Source organism: Talpa occidentalis, unplaced genomic scaffold, assembly GCF_014898055.3.
Source record: "Talpa occidentalis isolate TD23 unplaced genomic scaffold, MPIMG_talOcc4v2.1 talOcc4.9, whole genome shotgun sequence".
NCBI classification, from domain to species: Eukaryota; Metazoa; Chordata; class Mammalia; order Eulipotyphla; family Talpidae; genus Talpa; species Talpa occidentalis.
In genome coordinates, this window is record NW_023605305.1 from 41,464,355 (window position 1) to 41,479,095 (window position 14,741).

A 14,741-nucleotide genomic window follows, 5' to 3' on the forward strand; every position below is an offset into this window, starting at 1 on the left:
ATCACTTCGACAACCCTCTAATTTTTCAGATGACATGGAAGCCCCAGAGAGATAAGATGTTAACTAGGACACAGAACTAGTTAGCAATAGATCTAACACTAAAAACTTTATTTCCTGTCTCATGCTATTTTATAAAGCCTTCCATTGCCTTGAAATGGTATATAAATTAAGTAAAATTTGAGTAATTATACTTAACCAATTAACATATTCATTTGTCTCTTATTTGAGACTGTGGACTGTGATAAAGATAGAGTACCTTAAAACCAATTGCAGAACCTTAACTTTTTAAAAAGGCTTTTATAATATAAATGGAGGAAGCTATCTTATAATGACTCTCAAAGACTAAAACTCAGGCCAAGATCTATTTTTCTTCCAAAAACAAAATTCCAGACTTCAGTATATTAAAATTTCATGGCTTAAAATAAAGACAGAGAGAGATTGTAATTATTTCTTAACTCTAAGTTTGTTTACATTTTAAAGATAACAGTCATCTAACAAAGTTAAAGCGAACAAAGTACTGAGATAATTATTCTTCAGCTCCATTTAAGTAAATAACTATGGTGTGAGCTGCAGTAGCACCTCAAAAACTGTTAAAAAAAAAAGAATTATATTACCTTGTATAGTCATCTGTCAATTCATCCTAATGATTGGAAACCTGTCTGAATGGATCTTATTTCAATGGGTGAATTTTCAAAGCTAGCCAGACAAGAGAAAGTATAATTTTATAAGCACTCCAGAGACTGCATGTAAAATTCATTTGCCATTCCAACTATGAGAACAGAACAATCTGTTTGCTGATGTATGAGGTACTTAAATTTAAATAAACTAATATGAGTAAGTTTGAAAGTGGCATAGAATGCACTTAGGTTTATTATATATAAATTTTAGGAATTGATTGAAGAGTAACTTTTCAGGGTTTTTTTTTTTTTATGATAACAATCGTCTACTAACATCTTGTATGACAATATATTTTCTCTGTCTTTAGCCCAATCTGTAATTTGCAACTGAACATGCCACCTCTCTGTAGAATTAATGTTTAGTAATCTTTGACTCCTCATCTAGTCATAAGACTTTTCAGCAATTCCAACTTCGAGGTTTTTTAAATGTACAAATTCAGATCTTTATATATTTAAAATTTCCACTATCGATTACAGTTTTCCTAGCTGGTCTCCTTTCTTTCAGTTATGGAGATAATAGATCAAATAAGGAAATCTTTCTGAATGTCCATCTAAAAACAGCAGACATTATAGTTTTATTATTTGTTATATCCATTTATTATTCACTAGATTTTGCCGCAACTGTCCTATTATAAACAGAAAAATGTACTTTAAGGGTCTCCCTGTTGGCTCAAAGGGTTAAGTCGCAACCAATGAAGCAATCCACAGCCACTGCAGCGCCCAAGTTCAATCCCTGGCCAGGGAGCTATCCACATGGTGCAGCAGACCTCTCCTGACTCACCCGCTGCATATACCTGGCTATACCCTCAGCAGTATATTTCAGTCAATCTGCCTGTTCTGCTCCCCACTCTGTCTCTGGTGAATCCTCTCACCCCCCCCCCACACCTCTGGCCTGTACCCCAGTTCTTGTATGCATAAATCTTTTTAAAAAAAGAAAAATGTGCTTTAAAATACTTTTCAGTCATAATTTTCTTTTAGTGTTATTGTGGTGGGAGCTAATGCTCATTAAAGTCTGAATAGCATTTTAGTTTTCATAAATATAAACTTATAGATATAGATTTTTATGGCTCATATCTTTATATTGTATTACTTTTTATTGAAGTAATGTTGGCTTACAAACACTATATAATCTAAGGGTATAGGTTTACAAATTTTCAGATACGTTATCATACCACATTCACCATCAAAGTGCCCATATATCTCCACCAAAGTCCACTGGGTCCCTTTCTGCCTTGCACCCACCCCACTGCACCCCCCTCCCCCCGCCCACAATTCTTTTCCTGAAATTATTCCCAATGATGGTCATGCCAAAATGATTTCTGGGGGCCTCCCTTGTGGTGCAAGGGGTTAAGCACCAAACTGTGAAGCAATCCGTAGCTTCTGTAGCACAAGTTCGATCCTTGGCTGGCCAGGGAGCAACCCACATAGCGAAGCAGACCTCTCCTGTCTCGCCTGCTGCTCCCCTCAGCAGTATGTTTCAGTCAGTCCACCTGTTCTGTTCTGCTCTGTCTGTTCTGTCTCTGGTGAATCCTCTCACCCCCCACACCTCTGGCCCATACCCAGCTCTTATATGCATAAATAAATAAATCTTTTTAAAAAAATGATTTCTGATGCTATGTGAATCAATTTGTTAATTGAATGTTTAAAATAAAGGTTTCACATACATATGTAGTGTATCTGAACCTTAAGCCATAAACGTAGGTATACTAAAAGTGTGTTTGTTCTTTATAATGGAACTTAACATCTGTTCCCATTACCAAATTCAGTCAAGCTTGAATTTTTATCTCTTACAGGAAATGCCCATTTTCTGTAATAGTCTATTTCTTCTTCAAAAGCTTAAGTCACATTTTCAGAAGATGAAATTGTTTATTTAGTTATTGTTGTCAAATTGACTCTTTGGCATAACAGGTTCCCATTTTGATGGAATGATCTTGTTTCTGAGAACTTTTGATGACTTCTGAGAAATATGTCTGGTAATGACAACATGCTGCTTTTTTTTTTTATTTGTGAACTAGGTCACTCTTTTCCACATTTCTCTTTTTAAAATGATTTTCAGATATCATCAGAATCATGGCATGATTTGTGAGAACAAAGTTCCTAACTATCCTGGCAGACCTGTTACTGCTGAATCAATTATGGCTTAAAACATCTCACACATGGAAAAACAAACAGTTCTGTGGCAAAAAAAAAAAAAAAAAAATCTTTGATTCACAAATATATTCTTTTCTGTGCTATCCTTTTTCTGTGCTTCCAGTTGAGCACATTGTAGGCTATTGTTTCTTGTCCCTTACTACACTGCCTCACTAGCAGAAATTTTGACTTTGCACTCCCAGCACATAAAAAGAGCCTATAATACTCAATAAATACTCAGTATTAAACATAATACTCTAATGTTCACTGAATTAAGTACTCAGCCATTTTAATTAGGGAGACAAAAATCCTGCCTGAAAGTAGAACCAATTATTAAATAATTTATTCATTTTCCTCCCAGAAAAATTAATGCCTAGAAAAGTAAAATGGCAATAATACAAAACGTGAGTGCCACCACTTGCTGTAGCACCCAGATGGCAGGGCTTTTTGTCTATGCCTTCAGTTTCACTAAGTTTATCACAGTCAACTGATAACTGTGCTTCCCATTTTTAGGGTCCTCAGGGGAAAAAAGGAGCTCCTGGTCCACCTGGGAAACCTGGGATTCCTGTAAGTAAAAGACCTTTTTCATCTTTCTTGCTTTTTTAAATAAATTTGGCAACTGTATTTAGCAGCAGAAAAGTTTGCAGCCAATTATGACAAGTTTTGAGTAAGTCAGATTGTCTTCCCAAAAAAAAGTAAATAATACCAAAGGAAATAATACCATTGACTCAGAAATGAAGCTTGTTGCTTAAACATAAGTCTCTGCAATAGAAGGATGCACTTTCCTGTGCTGTGAGCCCTCTCCTGGACTCAGGCTACTCTGATTGTTAGCCACTGAGAAGCAGGGAACTTGGAATCTTGTAATGAATGATGGCAAAGTCAGAGATCGCCAAGCATGAATGTAAAGGCATGAACTGGATTATTTATTTCTTTATGATTGACATTTTGTATTTGAAATGTTCAATTACAGAACACCTGCAGAATAAGTATAGTTTGCATGGTTATAATATTTGGAGTCTACACTACAGAGTTAATGTAGTTATTTTAACCAAATAACTACTGAAAGTAAATCCTGACTTGTGTGAAAAGTGTCTAACTGTATTTTTTTACTTTTTTTTGCCTTTAATCTTCACACCCCACTTTTTGACTTTTTAACAGAAGGAAAGTACAGGAACATATCACAAAAGACTACAAAAAGCCACTAATTGAATTTAGAATAAATTTATAGACAGATGACAGGATTATAGAACATAAATATTCATTCTCCCATTTTTAATATGCTAAAATAATGAAATGTTGATAGCAGTTACCATCTATCACTTTGGAGTTAAAATTCAGAAGGACTTGACTTATTTTCTTGACAAATGGAACAGGAAACATTAGAAAAAATTATAATATTTTCATCATAGAACAAAGATTAGTTTACCTTAACTATCAGTTTCCTTCTCTGGCCAGGCAACTATGTGTTGACTAGTTTATTAGCAAAGATTTCCTGTTAGTCTCCCCTAGCCAAGAATTCAGTGCCAGCTTTGTGTAGCCTATATTAGTTCCAAATTTGTTTCTTGAGAAAATAATACAATTAGAAGCTTTGCAGATGGTAAACAACAGGTACCCTAAGCTGACAAGTGCATGTAGCTATATTTTGCCCACAACTAGATAAAGCATAGGCTGACACAATAAGAAATGCCAGAGAAAGTTTGCACAGTAAATTGCTGATTAGTTTAGCATTTTGTTTTGGAAACTTTTAAAGACAATTAACTGATCTGTTGAATACAAATAGTGAACCATTAAGGAATCCAGGAAACAGAAAAATTTATCCTGGAACAGGGTAAAATATAAACATCCACCCCTACTACCTCATAATTATAAAGGTATTTGTCATTTAAACATCTGTACAACACATGTCTATAATACTAGTGATTTTTACTTATTAAGGGACTTCTAGGCCTACCTGGGCCAAAAGGCCTGCAAGGATACCATGGAGCAGATGGTGTTTCAGGAAACCCTGGAAAAGTTGGAATACCAGGAAATCAGGGACTTCCTGTGAGTAGATTGTCTCTTTGCTCTTTATTTCTTATGCATAAATGTCTTCTTGCCAGACCTTAAATATTTCAGCTATCTTTCTTAACCTTGGCATTGGCACAGATTAGTCCAATCATATAACTAATCATTTTTTGAATTATGTTTATGATTTTCAGGAAATGTTAATGGTACATTCACTTAGGTGTGTTATATCTAAATAACTAATATTGTAATAATGTATGCCATTTCACTCATATAAAAACTTATAAATAAGAATATTAAGAAACAAAATTTTAGGGCTACAGAATCTGGCTGTGTTTTGAGTTCACCAAATGTTTTAAGCTACCTTTGGAACCCTTAAACCCTGGCAGTAACTCATGGTTGATTTTGCCAAAAATCATTTCCCTTTATTTTTACATTCCCTGTGTTTTACAAAAATTGAATAGTTTGTGTTCATCTGGTGAAGGTGCATTCATAGATATTATCTTATTTTTATGCAATTTTTTACCTAGTTTATTTGGTTGAAAATTTTGAAATCATTTTTGTCTTCAATTTACCATTTCCGTTTTCCTTTGCAATGTCATTGTAATCCATATATTTTTTGTTAGCCAGGGTTGTGGTTTTACATGAAATATTGGAATAATTAATATTTTGAAGAACCCAGTAAAATTTAGCCTTTATATATGTGTGCTTTTAAAATTTAGCCTTTATATATATATATATATATGTCTGCTTTTTGACTATGTTTACCCACTGATCTGTTTTCCTTTTCTTAAATAATAAATCAATCCTAGTTCCCTATTTAAATGTAGCATGGTGCTGTGTAAACCCAATCTAAAATTAATATTTTTCTTTCACCCTGATGAGATATAGTGATAATTTTTGTAAAAAAAAAAAATAAAAATTGTCACTAGCCAATTTTATTATTTCAGAAATAATTATGTAGCCAGATTCTGTCTGAAAAGATTAATACTTATAAAAAGGCTTCACATGATTTCTGTTTATTTTGGAGGCAATATATGAGAACATTAGGGCATCAGGTTGAAGCCTAGAAAACTTGACAGGCAGGCTGATTATTTTAAATAAAATAGGTATCTTAAAGACTTCTGTCATTTAACATCAGTCTGATTAAAAGACTTATTTGAAATCTGAGTTTAGCAGAATCTCATGGACCATCTCATTTTCATGCACTCTCCAGGCTAAAAATATGTTTTTAAACTGAGATAGTATATATTTTTTTAAAATATAGCAGTAAAACACTTTGGATTGGTCAAAGAGTCTCTATTTTTGTGAATTAAGTCTCACTAGACAGTGATATAGTAAATCTTAACCTATTGCTTTTAATAAGATTTTGAGGGCTGAAAAAAAACCCACATTTCAAAATATATGCTATTTTTTGTTGTTGAACACAAATTCAGTCATGGAGGTGGTATGAATATGGACATGCCCAATGGTTTCTAAAACTAAAAAGTGTATTGTAAATACTAACAACAGCAGATTTAACTAGGAAGAAAAAAATCATTTGTTTTCTGGCTAAGATACTATTAATCCAGATATGAATAATAAAAATCAGGTTCCTACATATATATACATATACATATACATATGTGTATATATATATGTGCATATATATGTGTTTAATAAGAATTTCATATATTTTGTGTGTGGTATATTCATCCATCAGACTCTAGTGACAGGTCAGAGTCATCCATTACTTCTTATGTAGGCTTATTGAAATGATATTGTGACAAACTTTCTGGCAATGAGACACCTGAAAGTCCTCTTAGAAAGGACTGAATTCCATAGAAAACATTGATTTGGACTAAGGAGAAAAAGGACTCCTTCAAGTTGCCATGGAGATTTCCTGATTTTCCACTTATGTTCTGAGTTGAGCATGGCAGATGTTTGTCCCTTCTGTGTATTCCATCTAGGCCATTGATAGTTACTGTATTCATCATTGTGAATACACAACAAGCCCCACATAAGCTTCTAACACTGTGCATTCCTACTGCACTTAATCTAATGCTATGATGATGCTAATTTGAACAATCATGTTTTCATTGCATACCACAGATTATTTAGTGTCCATTTACCTTCAACAAGAAAACTACCTGAGCATTACTTGATTATGAGGAAACCAATCTTAGAATCCCATTTGGGGGGTTAGTTTCCTAGCATCACTTTCACTATCAATTCTGATATCAGAGTATAGCTAAAAACAGGTGGCACACTCAGATGGGGCAATCAAGAAGGGCTTAATAATGGAACAATTTACAGTAGATAGCAGCAGGGCTAAGGGAAATCCAGAAGAGGTTATAAAGCACCCAAAGGCTAGCAACAATCCCTGAACCTGAAGGGGCAAGGGGAAGGACCAATTACCAATTATACCTTAGTTGTTTCTATAGAAGGGAGCCTTTTAATAGGAGTTAAGACATTCAGAGAAGGATTTCATAAATTCCCTGCAACAAAGCAAAGAGAAAGTCAGGGGAGTAAATATTTCAATTTCTTTCTCCTTCTGTCCCCCAATCTCCTGCCAGAATGTCCCATTAGCCAAACTCAACCAATAAGTGTTAATAGGAACCATCTGCCCAGACAAGGAGAACTATTTTATCACTCATATTGTTTACAATAGCCATTCTGTGAAGATGTATGCCAACTATGATGTATTATTTTAAAAATTTCTCCTATAATACACTCCTTTACTACCTATACCAAGAGCAGGCTCCCTCCCTCCTATCCATGCTAGAGGGTAAGTCTGATTCTGAGTCCTGGATCAGGGTGAAGAAGCAGAGACTAGATCTCAAAAGGCAGACGGAAAACATCTAATCATTTCTATATAAGTTCTCATCCTTATTTTTATATAATTAGCATGGAGAGATTAAGTCACTCTATAATCATGTAGCTCTGAAGACAGTATAACTCCATATTCTTTGCTTTTATCAGTATGAAAAATTGTTCCTCAGTAAAGTCCTGTGTGTACTTTTTATTTTTCTATAGCTTGCCTGCATATTTCTACAACTTACTGACATTACCTACCTAAAAACTTGACTATCAGGTTATTAGGTAGATAGTGTCATCTTCATATAATGGCTGATTTGTCTGTCTTTCCTTACATTTCTTTTTCTTTCCATCTAAGTTGACCATGACCTGTAATACTTCTATAAGCAGTAGCAGCAATAGTGAACATCCTTCCACTGCTACAGATCTTGGAGAGAAAACAGGCATCCAGAATTTCTCCATTAAGAATATTTGCCATCTAAGTTCTGAATTTTCCTTGTCCTATTCTATCTCTTTGATTTTCAGTTTCTTTTTTTTTTTTCCCCTTCCCTTATTCCCGGTGGATAGATTGAATTTTCTTTTGTTGGACTAAAAGTTGCCCTATTTATTTATTTATTTGTTTTTTGTGGGTTTTTGTTTGTTTGTTGGTGGCACAACCCATTGATCAATCCCAGTGGAAGTAAGAAGACAAGAGAATCCAGTTGATGCCTGGATTTCATAAGTTCGTAAAGGCCAGATTTCCAAATAATGACATAGATAAGGGGCAGTAAATGGATTGGGAGTGCAAAAGAATCATAAATTTTAAGTGAATGGTGGAAAGAAGGTGTGGAAGAGTCTCTTAGAAGTCAGATTAAGGAAGAAGAGGAGACTGCAGAGGAGAGTCAGATGAAGTACTCAAAATAAAGCATAAAACAGGAGAATGTAATGTCATTGAAAGTTAAAGAATATTTCAAGGAGAAAGTTATAGATTGTACCTAATAATTCTGATTGTGTTGGGCATTTATTAATTTTGTTTCTGTTTATGTCTTCTCAGCATCTCACCCCATTTTTATTTTTAGCTATTCATATGTTTATTTTCTTTTTGAGTCTTGGTGGGAGGTCATCATTCACTACAAAAGTCAGAAATTACCCTCTTCTTACCTTCCATTCCCTCCTTGAAACAAGGATACAGGCCCATGACCTCAGCCTTACTATTCAGTTATATTTACCTGGTCTTTATTTGGGGAGTTAGTGATACACAAAAGCAGAGATGAGGGAGATTCTGTTATGTTAGCAGTGGCAGAAATATGCAGCTGTCAGGGGTAATTGCAAGCATGCTCAGAGCTGAGGTAGTACACACTGTGGAGTTCAAATTATGAATGCTTCACCTCTCTTTATTTCTCCCATTTTCCAAAACCGATGTCCCAGTTTCATTTGTGATTATAAGCTATTCAAGGTCTTTTCAATAAATTTTCTGCTTTTATTATTTAAGCTTGCTTTCTGCTTTCTGGTATTTAAAAATAAGGGTCCTGACTAATACAGATCTAATATGATGAAATTATAAATATTGTATTTTAGTGTATGACGGCATTGGTTATTCTGACAAATAATTGATTTTTTTCAGTGGGAGCAGAAATAGGATTAAAGTGCTGGTGGAGAGTAGATGGTGAGAAAATAAAGATATTCAGACAATTCAATGGAGAATTTTGACTCTAAAGGAGAAAGTAGGGTAATAACTAAAGAAGAAACTGGGGTTAAAACTGTAAGCTACTTTTCAATGAAAGAAACTTGACCATTTTTAAATGCTAGAAGGACCTAGTAGAGATCAAGAGGCTGGGATGAAAACCAAGGAAAGGAGAATCTGAGTATGAATTGGACAACAAAACATGTCTATTTTTGCTCTATTCCTGAATTATTCTACTTCTGATTGAGGGGTCATTTTTATAAAACAGATATGAGCCACTTGTGCCTATATATATGATTAGTACAAAAACGTTATTGATTTTTTGTGAAGAAAGAAATTGAAATGAATTATAATAACATTGGCTACTGTTGCAATACATCTTCTGGGGCTCTGTAGCTGAATAGTATCTGGTATTGCCATTAGGATGCAATTAGATATCAGATCATAAATAATCATCTTCTGCATTTTTAGCATTTTTAAAAATAGGAAAAATTGTACTTGCATACTTAGGATATTAGCATGTCTTAAGTATTGAAGTATTTTGTATCTATCATAATAAAAACAAAATAACTTTCCTTTTAGGACTTCTCTTTTTTTAACCCCAGGGTTTTATGAATATGGAAGCATTTCTACAAATATTTCTTCTACTCCCTGTAGAATATTGGATATGAAATTAGGATGATAATGATTTATAAGGCTCTAGTCTGTTAATGAAATTAGGTAGCAATAACTAAATTGGCCATTAAGGAAAGTGATTTCTGAGATAATTACTTTTGAAACCTACTGTGGTGATAGAGAAACTACTTAAGAGAAAGTAATACACTCTCTAAATACTAGCACATTCCCTGGAATATTTTCAACAAAGGAGAAGGACATCTTTCCGTTGGTCTTTTTTCCTGATTTTTTTAAATCATGGCACCATGGTGTTTCTTGGCTTACCTTTAAAGACTGCTGGATTTTTCCACCGAGAAAAATATTTATTCTGGGATTTGTAGCATTATGCAACTGCCTGATTTTCCTAAACAATGTTTGTTCGTTTGTTCATTCTTTCTTCTTCTTCTTTTTCTTCTTCTTCTTCTCCTTTTTTTTTTTTTTTTTTTTTTTTTTTTTTTTTTTTTGATGTGGCCAAGGAATTAAAGAATTCCTGGCATACTCACTCTGCAGTTTCGATGTTTTTTCAAGGTCATGTGACTACAATGGAAGTATTGGAGAGGCTCATAGTTGCCTTTGTGAATTTCCCTCTGTACAAATGAGTGTTTTTAAACTAGTCAACTTAGCACATCTGTAGTAAATGAGTCTACCATGCTGTTTTCATTGAGTTGGACTTCTGTACAAACCATGCTGTTTTCATTGAGTTGGACTTCTGTACAAGCATAGTACCTCCATCATTTGTGAAAAAGGAAAATAACTTTTCCCTGCAAAGATCATAAATCCATTTGTCATTAAAACGAAGACTTACCAGTCTTTTTATTTTTACTTCTGCAGCTAATAAAATTGATTGTTGGAAAGGAGGGAAAGAAACAAAACTAACAACCTGACTTAGAACAAATCAGTCTTGGCTTTGCCGTTTATCAGATGCACATAGACTGGAGTGTTGTCTAAAATGAAATGCTTGTCCTAAAGGAACATTGAAAGTCTTAAGTTTTCCATGTATGGATTGTGTCCAGCCTAAGAAGGAAAAACACACTCCATCAGCCCACTCGTAATATTGTACAAGCGTAGAGTAGCAGGACCACCATGGAAGTCTCTGTTAGGATCAGCAGCAGCCCTGCCACCCTGTGTGTTCTCTAGTCTATAAGCTAGTCACATTTAAGAAACCTCTGTTTCTAAGAAGATACATTTCTTTCTTCATAGTATTTCAGAGAAAAAAATAATACCTGCATTGGCCAGATATACATTCAGCAAATCATGTCAACTCTTGATTATTAAGTGGTTGATTATCCAGTTGTGACTTATCCTGATTGCTACTTTCTCCCTCTTGCTGCTTTTTTTGGCTCATATTATGCTCATTAGGAACTCTTCCAGAGCAGACAAAACTCAGTCTATTTGACTGCTTATTAGCAACAAAATGAAAGATTTGCTAGAGGATGTAACTTTCCTACTTGAATCTTCAATGACTCTAGATCCAGTAAAGTACATACTGTTTGTGGCATGTTGTTCTTTCATGATCTGACTTCTGTTTACGTTTCCAATCTTAAAAACCCACCTTTCTTTTCCCATGTAATGTTCATCTCAATCATAATAAGAGCTAGCAATTATTAAATGCTTGCTATATGCAAGGCACTGTTTAAGGTGCTGAATATATATGAAGTTATTTGATTTTCAGAAAACCCTATGAAGTAGGTATAGCTATTACCTCTTTTTTTTTTTTGAAAAAGGAAGCCAAAACTCAGACTAAGTAACTTGCCTGTAGTCACATAACAAATAATAGAGCCAGAATTCAAAATCAAGGCAATCTAGATTCAGAGCATATGTTCCTAACAGCTAGGCTACACTCCTTTTAGAATGCTTCATTAGGTACCCCTCAAACTCTGTTTCCTTCAACCTCATGCTTTAGAACATGTAATTTATTCCCTATGCTTGGAAATCTCTTCTGTCTTTTCCTTGAGCTTTAGGATAGACAGCTTCTCAATCTCTCAGGACTTACTTGAACAGTTAGTGCCTTTGGGTACTCTTTCCTGGACTCTCCATTCAGTGTTCAACATGCCTGCTCTCAAATTGTGTGCACTGTACATAGTTCCCATAGAGCATAGTAATCTGATGGTTGCTAATTACTTACCTTCATGCCTTTCTCCCTCAAGAAATGGTAAATTCCTGTAGAATTGGAATTGTATTTTAATCAGAGTTATTTATCTTTGCATCCCTAGTACCCAGTACAGTGTAAGAAGCTCAGTAAATACTTGATGAATTAATGTTCTTTGCATAATTACTATGATTTTGCAGACCTAAAATGAAAGTGTGTTAGCTACTTAATGTTTGAAGCATCATCTCTAAAAGGAATATATTACCTAATTCAGGTGATTTTTACCAGACTCAAATGAAATATGTGAAATACTTAATACATTGCATGAACTTATTGAGTTGTTATCATCTTTCCATAATAATAAATATTCATCGTTAAGCTAACATTCATTCAGTAAATGTTTGTTGAGTACTTAATATGAGCCAGAAGTTAGGGAACATAGAAATGAATAAGTTTGGTGAAGAACTGCCCTTAGGGAACATATATGGAAAGGCAAGAAATTGCTAACATTTCACCATTTAGGATCTAGAAAAATCACAATATGGATCAACCTAGTAATTGGGTAATTGTCTATAAGCAAACAAATCAGGTAATTCCAAAGTATACTATGTGCTATCTATGTTATGCATAAATAATGTAGCATTCATAACATTTTATATAGTTTTGTGATACCTCATATGGGGAATAGATTGTAGATGGAGCAGACTATGTAGGCGTCATAGAGAAGGTTATACTTGAGCTGAGGACTAAAAGTAAGACTGAACCAGGTATAGGGCCTCCCCGGTGGCGCAGTGGTTGAGCGCTGGGTTGCGAAGCTGCCCGCAGCCTCTGCGGCGCCGGTTCGATCCCCAGCTGCTCCCCGGCCACCGGAGGAGGGTCTCACATGGCGCGCAGACCTCTCCTGCCGCCCGCTGCTCCCCTCAGCAGTGTACTTCGGTCCTTCTGCCTGTTCTGCTCCCCGCTCTGGCTCTGGTGAATTTTCTCACCCTCCCGCGCTTGTGACTGTACCCAGTGCATGTATAAACAAAAAAACAAACAAATAAATAAATAAATAAAACATGCCTCTATTAAAAAAAAAAAAAGACTTTAAAAAAAAAAAAGACTGAACCAGGTATAGAAAAATTGAACAAAGAACATGTCACATGACAAACTCAAAATGAAAAATCCTGCAGTCAGGAAAGAATTTGGCAAATTCACAGGATTATTGGGGAATCAAGTAAGATAGTATGGGTACAGATTTGTTAGTTTTGAAATAGTGGTATGAGCCTAGACATGTCTGAAATATAAGGTAAAGATGAAATATCCTCTTCCAGTCCATGTCAGTCCTGCAAGTAGGGGTTGAGACATGGGTAAAGGAAATTTCATAGGATCTGATTTTCATACAATATTGTAGTAATATATGTGCTCTCCATTTTGCAGGGTGATGAACTACCATTTGTTCTAATAGAAATATGTAAATAATTTCTGTAAGGTAATTCAGTGTCAAAATGCCTGTTTCTTTAAGGTGGAATAAAAGTTGGTTTTGTAGGTTCATGGGAACAGATGTAAATTCTATAAACCTGTCTTCACTACCTTAAGACTTGTCTTAACCTTGCTGTTTCATGAGCTTTAATATGTTCAGAAATTGAAAACTAAAGTTCCCATCTAACTTTAGTGTACAGCTCATTCATAAATTTTATTTCTAGCACTTGGCCACATTATTTGTGACTGGCACTGTAGGAAAAAGTTATGAATGCTACATTATTTATGTATAACATAGCCTTGCATATAATCACCTAATAATTATGATCCCACATATTTTTAAACAGCCAATTCTTTCCTGAGAGGGATATATTTAGTAAGCCAAATAAAATGAGAAATGCCTACTTAAAGGGAGTACTTTTAGTTGCTTGGAGTAAAGGAAGCAAAGTATTATTTTTATAACTCATTGGTTAGCTGGCTTACCAAAAAATACAGTCCTTATGTTGCCTAATAACACCAAGAAAAAAAAATTAGAGCATCATACTTTCTTTCTCTAGAAAGCAAATTAATTTTAATTATTTTTTCCTCAGAAAATATATAAGCATAATACTATGAGCACAGAATGAGTTTGGCAGTGGAAAAATGACTTTTCCTAGTAATTTTTAAGGTACTACTTTAAAGAAAAATGTCAATTAATTTGAAGTTCACTGTTGAAATTTATTATTCTATTAAGAAGTGAAAATATAATTTCAACATAATTTTAAAGGTAAGCCTCTTTTTAAAATGTGAGTTTCTACTGTTGCTTATATTTTGTTTCAATCCTAATGATACTAAAACAGTTAAACAAAGGGCCCTGGTGAATATAGAGAGTAGCACCCTCTTTGCTATGTTTCACTATTATATACAAACCAGTCATTATTGTTCCAAAATTTGTCAGTGTCTGTCCTCTGAATATAAGCAGATAGCCACATTTTCCTTGTCGAAACTTCCCACTCATTTTCCAGATGAAGTGAAATGTATACTTAAACTGCTCCTTCCTTTCTTCACAGGGAAATCAAAATTTCTGAACCGATATCAGATTAAAGAAAATGATACATTCATATTACCATCACAGTTTCTGATACATAGAGGAAACTCAGTAAAAAAAGTAACTCTTGTAGTTATAGTTGCCCTTACTGATCAAAGCACTCGTTTCCTCACAATTCCAAAGTTTAGGCAGCCATCAGTTTCAGTTGTGTCAAAATTTGACACTTTCCCTGCAGAGTTC

The 14,741-nt window shown here is 34.5% G+C and overlaps 1 protein-coding gene across 1 annotated transcript in view; it reads left to right on the forward strand.

The window, feature by feature from the left end:
• The window catches only part of COL24A1 (collagen type XXIV alpha 1 chain), a 260,287-nt gene that overhangs the window by 203,970 nt on the left and 41,576 nt on the right, over window positions 1-14,741 (forward strand). Inside the window, exons 46-47 of the mRNA XM_037499346.1 lie at window positions 3,321-3,374; window positions 4,743-4,850. Coding sequence (XP_037355243.1) covers window positions 3,321-3,374; window positions 4,743-4,850 — 162 coding nt within the window. The remainder of the gene's footprint in view (window positions 1-3,320; window positions 3,375-4,742; window positions 4,851-14,741) is intronic.